This window comes from Aythya fuligula, chromosome 4 (assembly GCF_009819795.1).
Source record: "Aythya fuligula isolate bAytFul2 chromosome 4, bAytFul2.pri, whole genome shotgun sequence".
Taxonomy (NCBI): domain Eukaryota; kingdom Metazoa; phylum Chordata; class Aves; order Anseriformes; family Anatidae; genus Aythya; species Aythya fuligula.
The window spans coordinates 49,807,381-49,821,874 of record NC_045562.1 but is presented as its reverse complement, the minus strand read 5'-3'; the positions used below and the strand labels follow the sequence as shown (position 1 = coordinate 49,821,874).

The 14,494-nt window shown below is 34.2% G+C and overlaps 1 protein-coding gene across 14 annotated transcripts in view; it reads right to left on the bottom strand.

Moving 5' to 3' along the window:
* FRYL (FRY like transcription coactivator) overlaps nucleotides 1-14,494 on the bottom strand; it is a 171,570-nt gene that overhangs the window by 33,080 nt on the left and 123,996 nt on the right. For 8 of the 14 annotated variants that reach the window (XM_032186044.1, XM_032186033.1, XM_032186039.1 and 5 more), the window contains 12 exons: nucleotides 14,267-14,435; nucleotides 12,843-12,927; nucleotides 10,683-10,795; nucleotides 8,487-8,637; nucleotides 7,996-8,099; nucleotides 7,097-7,282; nucleotides 5,268-5,472; nucleotides 4,412-4,533; nucleotides 3,724-3,914; nucleotides 2,913-3,007; nucleotides 1,634-2,241; nucleotides 901-998 (listed from right to left, as the gene is read on the bottom strand). In XM_032186044.1, the coding sequence (XP_032041935.1) occupies nucleotides 901-998; nucleotides 1,634-2,241; nucleotides 2,913-3,007; nucleotides 3,724-3,914; nucleotides 4,412-4,533; nucleotides 5,268-5,472; nucleotides 7,097-7,282; nucleotides 7,996-8,099; nucleotides 8,487-8,637; nucleotides 10,683-10,795; nucleotides 12,843-12,927; nucleotides 14,267-14,435 (2,127 nt within the window). The remainder of the gene's footprint in view (nucleotides 1-900; nucleotides 999-1,633; nucleotides 2,242-2,912; nucleotides 3,008-3,723; nucleotides 3,915-4,411; nucleotides 4,534-5,267; nucleotides 5,473-7,096; nucleotides 7,283-7,995; nucleotides 8,100-8,486; nucleotides 8,638-10,682; nucleotides 10,796-12,842; nucleotides 12,928-14,266; nucleotides 14,436-14,494) is intronic. The other 6 variants (XM_032186036.1, XM_032186038.1, XM_032186046.1 and 3 more) reach the window with 3 other exon arrangements.

Here is a 14,494-nt window from a genome sequence, read left to right as displayed (position 1 = left end):
GCAACATCTACAGTTTCTGCTGAATTTTGGAGTCCGGTAATTCGTCAAAGAAGTAGTAGAGAGAATTTGCTGTGATACTTACACTGCTTTCTCAAATACATAAATAAATAAGTGTGCCAGGTAGCAAGACTGTTTAAATACTGAAAATGGCTCCACACTCCTGACATGACATGTTGGGACAGCAGTAAGTTTTAGACTTGCAACAGGCCATGTATGACTCTGAGGTGGCCTGCACACTACTAAGTGATATATGTATCACAATTTGGGAAGCCAGAGGTCTGTGTTTGCATTTCCTATGACAGACAGCACTTTCTTATTCCCCTTTCCACATTTTTCCTTAAAATTCAGGCTGTCAGACCAGCACTCCCCCAGCCTGGCTGGACATTGCTGGTGTGCATTTTGAACTGCTGTAACAGACACTGCAGTTCATTAAGCAAAGAAAATATTCCGAGGTTAGCTACGGTGTACAAGGGATAGAAAGAGAACCTTTTCTTCCTACCTGCAAGTCTGAAAGGTAAGGATTTTTTCCTTATCACAAATAAATTAGGAAGTATGCTTAAGAATTAATTTAGTTTACATTTAGCATTACAAGCTGCAAAACCAGACGGGTAAGAAAAAGTAACTGATATCATTGATAACAGGTCAATACATTCCTTACCTGCAAAGGTGACAGAAAAAAATCTATGTTTTCTCAGTGGCAAAGAGAAACTCATGTGCTAATATGAAACCCGACTATATAAATGAGGACTGGGTCACAGTTTCAAAATAAGATATTTTAGTTATCTCTGTATGTCTAATATAATCATGTATAAATTCTACATAAGGAAGTCGAAAAATACGGAACTAGTGCTGGTAATATAAGTGAACTCCTGGATACTCTGCAAGAATCATTTTACATACCTTTGCTATCCTGTCAGCTGTTTCTTTACAGAATTGAGTTGGGTTATCAAAATGTTGGATCAGATGAGGAAGTAGGCACAAGATGTTTAGGGGAAATCCTAAACACATACATAAACACAGTTATACGAGCCCTAATGACTTTAATATGACTTAATTTAATGTAAAGTATATGTATTATGGCTTTCTGATACTTAAGTACCCTTAGAGTACAATACATGTACATTCAAACAAATATATAAATAAATATACACACGTATCTAAGTGAGTATATATGTATAATATAAATGTTTGTGTGTCTATAAGTGTGTATACACATATGCATAGTATGAAACCAAAGTCATCAATGGACCTCTTAAGCAAAACTATCAAGAAATGTGACATCTTAAAGCAGTACAGTAACGTTGTTTCTAAAACATACAAATGTTTGACATAGTACTAATCGAGCTGTTTAGCACAAGATCATGAAATTAATAAAGATACTCTTTAAATGTCCTTGTCAGCAAGTCTGAAGTAAGTTAATGATCAATACTTAAAGTTTTTGTGCAGTATTTCTTGGCAGATAACCATAGTCTGTAATGTATTCCCCCTACCTAACATTGCAACATCGACAACTGCAAAATTAATTTAACTGAAGGGTGCTTTTTAAGGCAAATACATAACCACTACCAATTTTGATTGCACATCATTTGAGGAAAAAATACATTTTCATTACAAATATAATTACTAAAGGTACCTGCTAACTGAGAAGGATCCACCAAAGCATGCCTGGAAATTGTGATGAGTTTACTCAGGAGATGAACTGTCATTTCTTGTGTGGATGCTGAAGTAAAGCCTTTTAGGAAGAGCTGCTGAAGGCCTGGGAAGTTATTCCATTTCAGTTTATTCTGCACCTTTTCTATCTTTTCTCGACTCTCTGATTTATCCAGAGGCAAGTGAATAAGAAGCTTGTTGAGTAGCTTGAGAGCCAAAAGGTATTCATACTCATAATCTGACTCTAGCAACGAAGTTGCAATCCAAAATATGGTGGCCATCAGATTGACAGGATCAGTAGTGGGCTGCACATCATACATTCCTCCCTCTCTCAGGGAGGAAAGGCTTCTAGTCCTGGCCAAACTTCCACCATGATTTATCCTTCCATCCATTATATCCAGTGTGTTGCTCCGTCGACGGTCACCTCTCCGCTCACTGATTAAATTCAGTCTCAAAGAATTACTCCTTGCATTGCTGTAGTATCCCAAACAACTGCCACTATTAATGGGACTTGTGCTCAGATTTATCTGTCCAGTGCTTTTCCTATTAGCTGCGTACTTGTTTCCCATTACAGAATCATGGTACGAGGTTCTAAAATAAAACATTGCAGTTTAGAAAAAGAAAAGAAAAAGATTTGACAACAACCACATGCATAGACAACTTAGTGAATACTCTAATTCATCACTGGAAAAGTATTACAATACATGAAAATACCCTAAAGAGAAAACTTCTCTGTATGCTATAATATTTTTACAGCACAAGAACAAAACTAGAGCGTCCCATTATGTGTGCTACAAAATACATTGATTACAATCACAAAATAGTAAAATAATTACAAAGCAATTCAGTAAAGTCAGGAATATTAACCTAAAGCATGTAAAAGATGATCTTTTAATCAAGGTCAGTAAGGCCTGATTAAAAAGAAAAAAAAAAACAAAGTCCTAAAACTACTCACAGTGCTCTTATTTTTGACAAATTTCAGAACTAATGACAACATTTCAAAATAAAAGCCGTAAGGTGTTTTTTGAACCAAGAGGGTGATTTGAACAGACAGCAGAGATCTTTTCAGAATATCTAGATTCTTATGAGTTTTGCTTGTGGCAGAAAGCTAAAAATACCAAAAATGACCAAGTAACTGCTATCAAGAAACAACTATTCTGCAAATATAGTAAGAAATAATTTCATTACATATGTAATACAGATCTTAAATAATTCAAATATATAGAAATGTATAATGTAGCTTGACTAGTAAAAGAACTTACTGAGAAAGGGCAGAAAGCAGATCGTAATGCTTCATGGTTTCAGCCAACGTATCAATTGCAGACTCTAAAGTCAGAAGCAGTTCTATGACAAAACCCTGCGGAAAGCCACAGGTCATTATAAATTATGCAGTATATACAAGGAAAATCACATAACATCTAACAAATAGTGATATAAAAATATAAAATCAGCATCAGTAACTAAATTATTATTCTCATGCTTCATTTAGAATGTAACCTTGAAGACAGAGCTCAAACTGGCCATAGCTTCAAGACAGAGGAAAACAAGTAAAATGAGAAGACCTTTCATTTATTCCTAAATACAAAATAAATAAATAAATAAAATAAAATAAAATAAAATAAAATCCACTCTGACTTGCATTATTTTTAAGGATGGCCTTATCCTTGGTTGAAAGGTTAGATCTAATTCTTTAGATCTAACATGCCACCAGGTGGTTTTAGCACTTACCAGGTTAAGTCCTTAATAAAACAACTAAATTATTTTTTATATGGCTGATCTCAGGAATCCCTAACTATGAAAGATATGGTGTTTTCGGGAAACAGATGTATCAAACTGTTTAAAATTTCTTATGGCTCTAGAAGAAAATGTGCATGGCTAGTCTCATTTCATTAAGTGAGAATTCAGAAAGTGTCATGACTAAAACTTCTCTGATATATAAAGTATCTTTATTTAAAAATAAAAGCAACTGAATCCAAAATGATTTTAAATTTTGCTATCATTAAAATAACAGCATAAGTATGTCATTTAGGCATATTCACCTTTCTAATAAAATAAGAGGAAAAATTCAAATACCTGAGCTTCTTCCCCTGCATCTCCAACAGTTTCTACTAATCTGGAGAGAACATCAGAAAGTGTAGATGCAGTAAGAGGCTGCTTCAGAGCCCTGAAGATCTGAAAGGACCTCCCAGCATAATGTCGAGAGGAACACGAAAGTGCAGTTTGCAAAGCAACTTCACTGAGACGGTGTTCCAATTGAAATCCTACTATGAAAGCAAATAATACTCAAATAGCACAATGTTTCATGGGGAAAAAAAAAAGAAAAAAAAAAAAAGAACTTGCATTTCTTAGACAGTATAATTGTAAAAGTCATTCCTAACTTTAAAATATGCTCACCTCCTGCTGTTATCTTTAGGAATACTCCTATGAAAAATCTTTCCAGACATGAACTCTATTCTACAATACTTAACACTTGAGAGACTTGCAGAGAGTAGAACATTTATGATTTGAATGTTAAATGTCCACAATAAATTAATAAGATATTTTATCTAATTTCTGGAATATTATATTTAAATCTGATGCAACAGATTCATCTGATGCATGAATTGTAATGTGCAACACACAAGAAAAATCTCTATTATTTAAAAGCAGGTAGCTATAAATGTGATTTTATAAATCATCTGTAAACTTAAAGTCCTTGAAAAAAATCATGTAGTTCAATGACTCAAATATTCTATTATGCATCAAGCGTTTTCAAACATACCTGAGCTAGACTGTTTAAATATAGCTACCACATGCTTTAAAAACACAGTTAACTGTTCAGCACTCTTTATATTAGGGTTCTTGGCCGAAACATCTTCATGATTCCAGAGTGGCCCTCTTTTCCTAAAAATATAAAAACAAAGCAAACATGATAGAACATAAAACATAGCCTTTGTCATTAATGTTATTGAAATGTTATTTTTACCTTACATAACTGCAAAAAAATCTGCTACCTACCATATAAATGACACCATTCAGAACTACCGACACAAACTGGAAAGAAGTTTGACAACTAACTTTTCAATATTATACAATACACATGAAGGCAAGGCAAGGTGAAAAGCAAGATATCAAGTGTAACTGAAGCAACATTGTAAATTTAGGAAGAGATGCTCTTTGTTAGTTAACATTTAGTTAGCTAACAAAGACACAGTTACAGCTACTACCATTATACACTTCATAAATCAACCTTCTTTCTTATCATTTTCTTCCCATCAATACACCACACTATTCAAATCCTAGGGCCATGTAAAGCTTTCTTTGTTGACATGTTTTTCATAAATTCTGATTAAGCAAGCTGGATTTCAGATTGACACAGCCTTGAAAGCCTTCTATAAACTATCACACAAACTGCACAAGTGTTGCTTGTTTTACAGATGTTCCTTGCCACTAATCCCCCCGCCTTGTTTTTTCCAAGTAGCCAGATTTCTTCTATTAGGTAATCCATAACCTCCACACAAATCTTGCAATTTCCTAATCATCTTTCTGTATTCTAGTCTAACACTTCAGGGTTAGTCTTGATATTCTTAGTGGTGATAAAACATTTTTCTTGATAAAAATAAAAACTGAAATCTTACCTTGAGGTAATGAATTCTATGAGAGTTTTCACTTTTTCATCCTGCTCTACTGAAATGTCAACCTCATTGAGGATGGTGGTGTGCAGATGAGACATGGCAGCACTTGTATTTCCTAAACTGATGCTAGAAGAGGTAGAACTTGAACTAAGCCCTGAGTCTGTCATTGGGGAGGGCTGGTAATCTGGTATAAAATCATGAACACCTGCTGAAATAAAAAAAAAATTATTATGAGCTCTTAAGTTGACAATTCAATATTAAATTAATAAAAAAAAAAAAAACAGCTCTCTAAAAATCAATAATTTAGCAAATGTAATGAGAATAAATTCATGGATGCAATAATTTCAAATGAAATCAATCAATATGCAAGACTTGGCATGACTGGACCTTTAACAAGGAACAGGCAGATCCCTCTTTAAAAATCACTGCATTCTGTTTGATTTTTTGTATTGGTAATATGGTGAAATGGCAGCTCAGTGAGGCATCTCATCGTAGTAAGTTGAGACAAATGATACAAACTGCTTCCAGATGACGTTTCTGTAAGATTTTCTCTCCATCAGAACAATCGTGTGCCTGTAAAATGCAACTGAAGCAACTCCTATTATGCCTAAATCTATGAGGTGCTGGGAGAAAGCAAACTGGCAAAGGAAAAGAGTCATGAATATTTGACTGTAACAACTGTACATAAACTTGAGACTTGCTGATAGCCACCAAAAAATTTTGATCTATAGAGCTGCATGGTTTGGATTGAGGCATTACCTGGTTCAAAGAAAAATTTTTATCAGCTTGCTTTACCTTGTGCTAGGCATGTATACTTGTAATCACCTCATTTTAATCCCCAGCTGGAAATAATTGATAATGATCTCATTCCAGTTCCTATTAGATATTTTTGTTCTAACAACAACAGCAAAATATCCTGTCACATTTAGACAGTTTTACTCAAAACTGCAAAGATTAGGAATAGAACGGTTGTACAGGAACATTGATAAAGTTCCATTAATAGGTTTACGTAAAATAATTTCTCCGCTACATTCACTTTTTAAGTCCTCATTATCGTGAATATCAAATGCAGAAAAAGATGCACATTTTTTGATTAGTGACAAAATCACCTCTGATTTGAACAGAATAGAAACAAACCGAATGTATAGTAATATGCTGCCACCTACTGAAATAAGATGAAATACTAGGTTTCAGCAAAATGAACTCTCACTTTTTTATAGAAACTACAATAGGCTCACACCTATTACTTTCACAGTTACATATAAAATGCATAACTTCCTGTATCATTGCAATAATGTTAACATTAAGGTGAATATTAAAATGCAGGACCTCAAAAGAATATTCTTTTGAATAAGATTTCTTTTGAACAAGAATATTCTTTTGAAAAGAATAAGAAATTCATAGCCTATTAAACAATGACAACAGACTAAAGTCAGAAATGCAAAGATCCTGTGCACAAGAAATGTAAATTCTTGTGTTCTTTTTTTGTTTGTTTTTTGTGTGTGCTTTTTTTTTTTTTTTCATTTTCAAGGGCATCATAAAAACTGCTCTATTACAGACCCAAAAACGTAGTTTCCTTTGTTTTTTCTATTACTATACAATTGTTCAGCTGAGCTCCCAGCTCTTATGACTAGGCACAAAGTGCTAACATGAACTGTACTCGTTTTGATTTAATTAAAATCTGAAGAAAGTCATTTTAATCAGTCAGACAGGGTTGAAACAAAATACACTTTACAAGGGCTCCAGAAAAAAATATTAGAAATAACAGAGATCTTAATAATGCCTACAAGAAAATTACATTTCCATGTAATTTTAACAAGCCTAAAGCATACCTGTAAAAGTATAATCTAGATGTGTAGTTTGCTTAACGGTAAGCACCCTGGATTCATTGAACTCTCTGTTTCTGAGCAGGACAGAGGCAACAGACTGGACATTACTACTGGATCCCATCACTATCAGAAGATGCAAAAGCAGTCGTTTACAATGCTCATAGACTTCAGGGTGACAGTGGTCAAAACCTACCAAAAAAGGAAAATGGAAAAGTTTTATTAAAAGCAGAGGGCACATATAATTCAACTATTAAAATATAGCAGTATTCAAACTGGTATGTTATACTTCACCAAACAACAGACACATAATTCACTAAGTGAACACAGGATTCTTGCTAGCTACAGAATTTAGTTCTTTCATCTTCCCTTAGATGTTTTTTCAGTGTTTAAATATATACAAAAAAACAAAACAAAACAATTTAACAAACACAAAGATGTTATCTTGTTTCTTACAAGAGTAAGATTAATCTGTGCTCTGTATTATAACTACTAAAAAGATAAACAGAAAAAAGTTGTATTTCATTTTGTCTTCTACACAGAAAATGTGGGAAATGTGGCTCCATCAGAAAGTGCTTTTGAATGGCTACAAAACCTTCTTTAATTATATTCATATTAATTAAGCTGAAAGATATTTAGGCGAATGCTCTTTCAAAACAAAAAGGAATATTGTTTTTATTTTTTGAAAGTGAACTTTCAAATATTCAGGTCATAACACCTTTATATAAATCTGCATTATTTAATAACACAGTGGTCCTTTCTGAGTTCTGTCCTAAAGTTCTGTTTGTAAATAGTAAGAGACTTAAATACAACTGGAAACAGTAATTCCAGTGTGTAAAAGAACAGCTATGTAAATAGCTACTGTTTCTAAGTAACTAGAGATATTTCTATAAGAATTTAGTTACCTATAAAAATTGCATGAAGCAAAAGATGCAAGTATCCTCCCCATTCTACCTTCACACTGTGGTCAACTATCAAGTCGGTCAGAAGGATCACTGCTATATTGCATCTAAAAACAAAAATAAATCTGTTAGAATAACATAACATACAACCTTTATAAAGAGCTGCAAAAAGCTTAAGCTACTTAACAGTGTTCTTTCAAGCCTATAAACATCAACCCACCTGGATTAAGGGAAATATGTATGCGCACAATGAAGACAGAAAAACTCCAGTCTTACAAATTTAAAGGCTTTAAAATCTAATTTTTAAACCGCTAAATAAGTAAAACCACAGAAAATAACAGTACCATCTTCATCTATTATATTTAAATTGACTACCTTTAATCTGCTATGTTTAAATTATTATATTTGTACAATGCAAATTAAAAAGTAATGTATTGTTAATAACTATTAAACAGTTATTTAACAATATTGCTAACGGCTGTTAAACCAGTTACCTGTGAAGAGACATGCCCGGAGGAGAAGTTTCAGGCAAGTAATCCACCAGTGGTGACCAGCAACCTCCAGTAGGTGGAAATGGTAGAGGCTCTCCTTGATTGTGCTCCATCACCTTCAACCGCCAGTTTGAATACAGAGGCATTGAATCACCTAACGCAACAGATAATTAAACCAGAAAAATAAAAGTGAATGAAAACAAAGCATGTATTTCTGTATTATATAGACAACTAAAGACTGTTATACGATACAGAAATAATCCATTTCTGTATTACATAGTCTTCTAAAAAAATATTTTAAAATTCTTAACAAGCTGAACAACAACAAAAAACCAGCTGTAAACAGCAGTTGGACAGTTAAGGATGATTCTACAGAAGCCAAACACATAACGTATATGTGCAGAGTAAGATTTTGTTGAGCAAGTTCATAAACGTGATGGAGGCACATAAGGAACAAAAGACAAAGCTATCAAGTAGAGTTTCCTTGAAATTGAAACCTGATGTAAGACAGAAAGTTAAGACTGGGTCCCAGGACAGTACATAACTTGACTGGAAGAGTTGCATTTTATTATAGGCTAAGGATATATTTCTCAAGAGTGTCTCTTTATAGAGCTCACTAGCAAAAATACATCAGTCCTACAATTTCCTACAGGCCTGATATATGTGGTAACTCAGAACTTGCCACTTTTTCAGCATCTCAGTGCTTGAATAAAAGTCACTGGCTTAGAAATAAGTACATTTTTCAAGAAGACAGAGAAAAACAATTAGTTTTTGATTAAGAGTGTTTCAAAAGTCCTTGAAGAAACACATCAGTTATTTTGTATGAGAGTACACTGTGTTACACGTGCAAAATATTCTTCTGTTTTTAAATGAGACATGTTAGATTTTAGAACAATCTATTAAGGGCAGAAACAGAAAGGAGACTGCCTCAACTCTTCAGTCTGTCAGTGATTCTACCAGTTGCCCTTTCCGAAGCGTGGCTACAGATGTTTCAGAAGTTCACACATGTATCAGCTCATTATCACCTTCTTGACTGGAGGTGACAAACTTCTCACTGACAGAACATTTGAATTATCATCTGCTTCAGCATACCCAGTCTTGCTACCATAATTAGCTAGCAAAAAATAAAAATGACCATGACTATGATATTAAACACTGCTCTTGCAAGCAACAAATAACACACTGCCTACCCAGAAGGTCCACCAACCTGTTACTAACCCAAAAGTGACAAAAAGCCATAAAACTTTAGCAAATCTACATGGCCATGTCCAGACTTTACAACAAGCTCTATAGAGGACACTATGTTCCATGTCCTTGAATGTGACATTAAGAACGACCATATTCATTCTAAGCTTTGTGGTCTACACAGACTCAGTTATTAAAGAGGCCATTTGGATTAATACTGGACATTGTTGCTCCAATAAAACATGTGACACACTATACTGACATGCAAAGCTTTTGGGCAATGATAATTTGACTTACTGTGGTAAAACAGCAGCCACAGTTAATAAGCCTGTGTTTAAAAAAAAAGGCCTCCAAAAATAGGAGGAGTTTCAGAAGAGATTTTAACTACTTTCTTTACCCCTGTACCTCAGAAAAAAACAGATCATAGATCACAAAAAAATAAATTAATGAATTAAAACAAGTTTGAAAATTAATTGCACGTACAACACAATATCCTTCTTCTCTGCTGTTTTTTCTTTTCCTAAGATTCTTTGAAAATTTTGTATGTTTTTTTTCAACAGGACAAATACTGCTATTGTTTAAAAGAATAATTACTAATTTTATATATATTTTTTCCTTTTCTATCATCTTTTTCTCATTCATCTGTTTTTCCTCCTGCTAGTCTCTCTTCTGTTTTTTCAGCTTAACCTGTCTTTGGTGTTGGTAGTGGCAAAGAAAATGAAGTGAAACTGCTTCACTTGGGATGATGTTCAAAACTCATTCTAGAGGCCAAGGGAATGAAAGAAAGCATGGTATATTCCTTGCACTTGCTATTGTAAATCAAATGTATGCTAGATTTCAACAGCGGAAATAAGGCTGGGGAATGTAATAATTTTTTAAAGGATTCATGCAAAAGCCTCATTATTTGTCACTGATATTACCTATTTCCTCATGTTTTACAACCTTCAGCAAAAGTATTAATTTTTAAAAGTTCTATTTTCTACACATAGAAGTAAATTTAAATTAAAATATTACTTTTTTCCTCTTCATATGATCCTCCAGAGCTGCTGCTGTAGCGAGATTCTAGTCTGTGGTGCTGGCGGTTTAAGTTACTGTTCAACCCGCTGTAGATGTCTAGATGTACATAGCTGCAGGAACAAATAAAACAGCACTAGTAACTGACATTCTGTAATAAAAAATAATCATTCAGAGTCTCTTAGTAAAACTGTATATCAACAACACCGTTATGCAAAAATATTTGATCTTACAAGGACTATTATATAATAAGGCACGTCTCCCACGTGCCTGGTGACAGGACGAGGGGGAATGGGCTTAAGTTGAGCCAGGGGAGTTTTAGGTTAGATGTTAGGAAGAACTTCTTCACTGAAAGGGTTGTGAGGCATTGGAACAGGCTGCCCAGGGAAGTGGTGGAGTCACCATCCCTGGAAGTCTTCAAAAGACGTTTAGATGTAGAGCTTAGGGATATGGTTTAGTGGGGACTGCTAGCGTTAGGTCAGAGGTTGGACTCGATGATCTTGAGGTCTCTTCCAACCTAGAAATTCTGTGATTCTGTGATTCTGTGAAGATGGCAAAATATCTCAGTTGTATAAGACCTCCTGCAGCAGTGCTATAAAGAGGATTCAAGGAGGTAATCCAGTACAAATTGTATTTCTGTTAGAACATTCCATTAACATTTAGATATATTAATATGTTTTACCATTATACATTCTTCTCAGTAATAATGAACTGATCATTTGATCTGATTCTATAATCTGGCGCAGAAATAAATATACATACAGTCCAGGATTGTCTTACTTCATTAATCTGATAAACTAGAACAAAGTCAGAGAAATGAGAGAGCAAAAAGCACAATTTCCAAGTTGTTTTGACATAGTTTCTATAATTCCCTCCTCTTTGCAAGTCCAAGATATACACAGTATATTGTATCAAAAAGGGAGCCAAGGGAGGTCTTTGACAACAATACAACAGATGCTACAACTTGCATGGACTTTGAAAACTGCGTTCATTACTTTAAAAGCTTCTTCATCTCCAGGCCTCAAAGCAGCCAAATACCTGTCTGTACCTTGCTAGGCCAAATTCTGGATGACATCACAGATTTAACAATCTTTTATAATTTATTTCCATCTTCTTAAAAAGCAATTTATTTTAATTCAAGTATATTTAATTGAAGAATTTAAGTATTGCATATGTTTCTGTCAATATACTTACTAGTATAAATATATTTATATAATGGTCCCAGAGAAGAAAAAAACATTCCAACGGGAAAGTATATAGGTATAAGTACAGAAATACAATTACTTTTGTATATCCTCTAGAAATATTTACTAAGGTTCAGAAACAAATCATCACAAAATAAGCTGATTTGTAACCTACCACATCACACCTACTATACAGCAATGGCCTGTGTGCATATTTTTCTGTGTGCATGTTTCCTCATGCTAATTATAGAATCTTTCTTTCGCTGTAAAGTTGGCTAGCTCACATTGAACACACAATGAAAGCAAGCCCATAGGCGATTTTGAGTCCACACCCTGACTAATTCCATGTCAGCTGTTTGCCTTCCACCACCCTCACACCAGTACCACTGTTTGAGAAGTTTCTCCAAAAGATGACTCTAAAGAACCCCAAAAATTAGAGAGGGAGGCATCTGTTTCTCAGCTAGCTGCAAGGGATCTTGCTACACATAGCAGAGATTCAACTACTGTAAATGGGAGAATAAACTGGCTATCAAAACATGGGAACTGCTGATTTCTTGTGAGCTAGGAAACACATCTGTGAATTGGCTATGTTACTAAAACGGTAACATTTGCCTTCAACATATCCATACTCACCTACAATATAATCACTCTCATGTAAACATATACAATCCAGTGTAATAAGTAACTAATTTAGATATCTTCAACAATATAGCCAAAGCAATGCAAAGACTGACCTGGATTGGTACCTTATTTTATTCAGCTTCCTGTAAAGGTTTTAAAGTTCAAATTACAATTAAGGCTGCCCATGTTAATTCCAAATAGATTTCCGATTCTAAAAACACATTGTACTCACACAGTTTACACACATGTATTTCCTGCGGTGTAGACATACTTAAAGCCACAGACATGCTATTTATAGCAGCTACCAGGAATTCTTGTAATTCAACTAGTAACTGCTTTTTGAGGAGATACTTACTTCTCTTCAATACTGTCTTTTATATGTTTACTGTCAGGGTTGCCATCTGTGGGAGCCACCATTGTATTGCTACTAGAAGTGGTACCTATGAATTATGGACAAAGAAAGAGATTGATAAGTGAATAATAAAAAAAAAAAAAAAGCAGTCTTAAGCAACACACGATGGCCCTTATTTACTTGTCCATGCTAAGAAGCACAACCACACATGCACTATAGCAACAAATACAAAATGAGCAGCAGAAACCACTTTCACGTGGGAGAAATAATGTTGTTTAGATTAGAAGATTCTGAACTGCTACCATAGTTTCACCAACAGGAAAAAAAAATCAAAAGAATTCATTCTAGGAATCTCTGAGTCTTCAATGTAAATTAAGTAGAAATGTTTGTTTTCAAAGCAGGATCCAGATAACTCTTTCTTTCCTTTATGCTATATCCTATTCATCTGTAAAATGCACTTGGACTTTGGTATGCAATTTATTCAAATGACAAACAGATTAGGGATTAAAATTTATCAGCAGCATGCAGTGAAGCCTGCATCAATCTTTTTTGAAGAGAAACTTGCAAGCATCACGCATAATAGATGACCATAACTGGAAATAATTTTGCAACCTCTCCACATTTTGCTATTCTCAATATACACTTAAGTGCAAGTGCCCCATGATTTTTTTACACTGTTTAAACACTTCCACAAACAAGTGTCAATGTACCCAACCTTATGATCCAGATAACTGCCCTATAGGTGATAGCTGCAGGCTACTCTAGAATACTGGCAGCTCTGCAGCACAAAAGCTTTAGCCTTGCTTAGATACCTTCACATCGAAGACCTCTGGGGCTCACTTAGAAAGATGCTTCACCAAAACTATACAGCTTTTCCATGTATTTCTCAGCATGGTCTTGGACTGATGTATGTGATAGACACTTTTTATATTTTCAGAGATATTTTTGGATGATTTATCTATTGCATGTTAATTGTTAATTATTTCTAAATAAATCCTCCTAAATAAATTCACTTAAACATCCTCAAATACATTTCTATAGATGTAGCTTGTCTATCTAACATTAGTTTATATGGATTTGTAAATTGCTTCTGTTTAGCTGAATGGACATAAAAGGGTATTAGGGTATTATTGAGGGTATATTATATATTGAAGGTAAACAGTGCAAGATCTGAATGCAAAGTCTAACATATACACTGATACAAGGCTATTCCTTGTGAGATTATCAGATGTTCTTTAATGAGAACCCTGGATACAGCAAAAAATGCAAATCTTGTAGATTTGTACCACAGACCTTCTAAAATAGACTTTCTACTGTAACTTACTTTTAGAAACAGAACACTGAACTCCTACTAAATATTTACAGATATTTAAACTGATTGATTATAACATATTTATCATTGACAGCAGTAATAGCTTAATTCTCACCTGAAGTGACAGAGGGTATTTTATAGCTGGAAGTAATGCGGTAGTATGGTGGATTATCCATGTGAGTGACTCCTGAACTGACAGGATCTGTAAGCTGAAGTTCACTCACTAGCTCTTCCAGCAGTTGCATTGTTTTGTCTCTACCCAAATAAACAATAACTTTCTTTACCTGACAACAACAAAAAAGTATATTTATATAAAATAACATGTAAATAAACTAAATTCTTA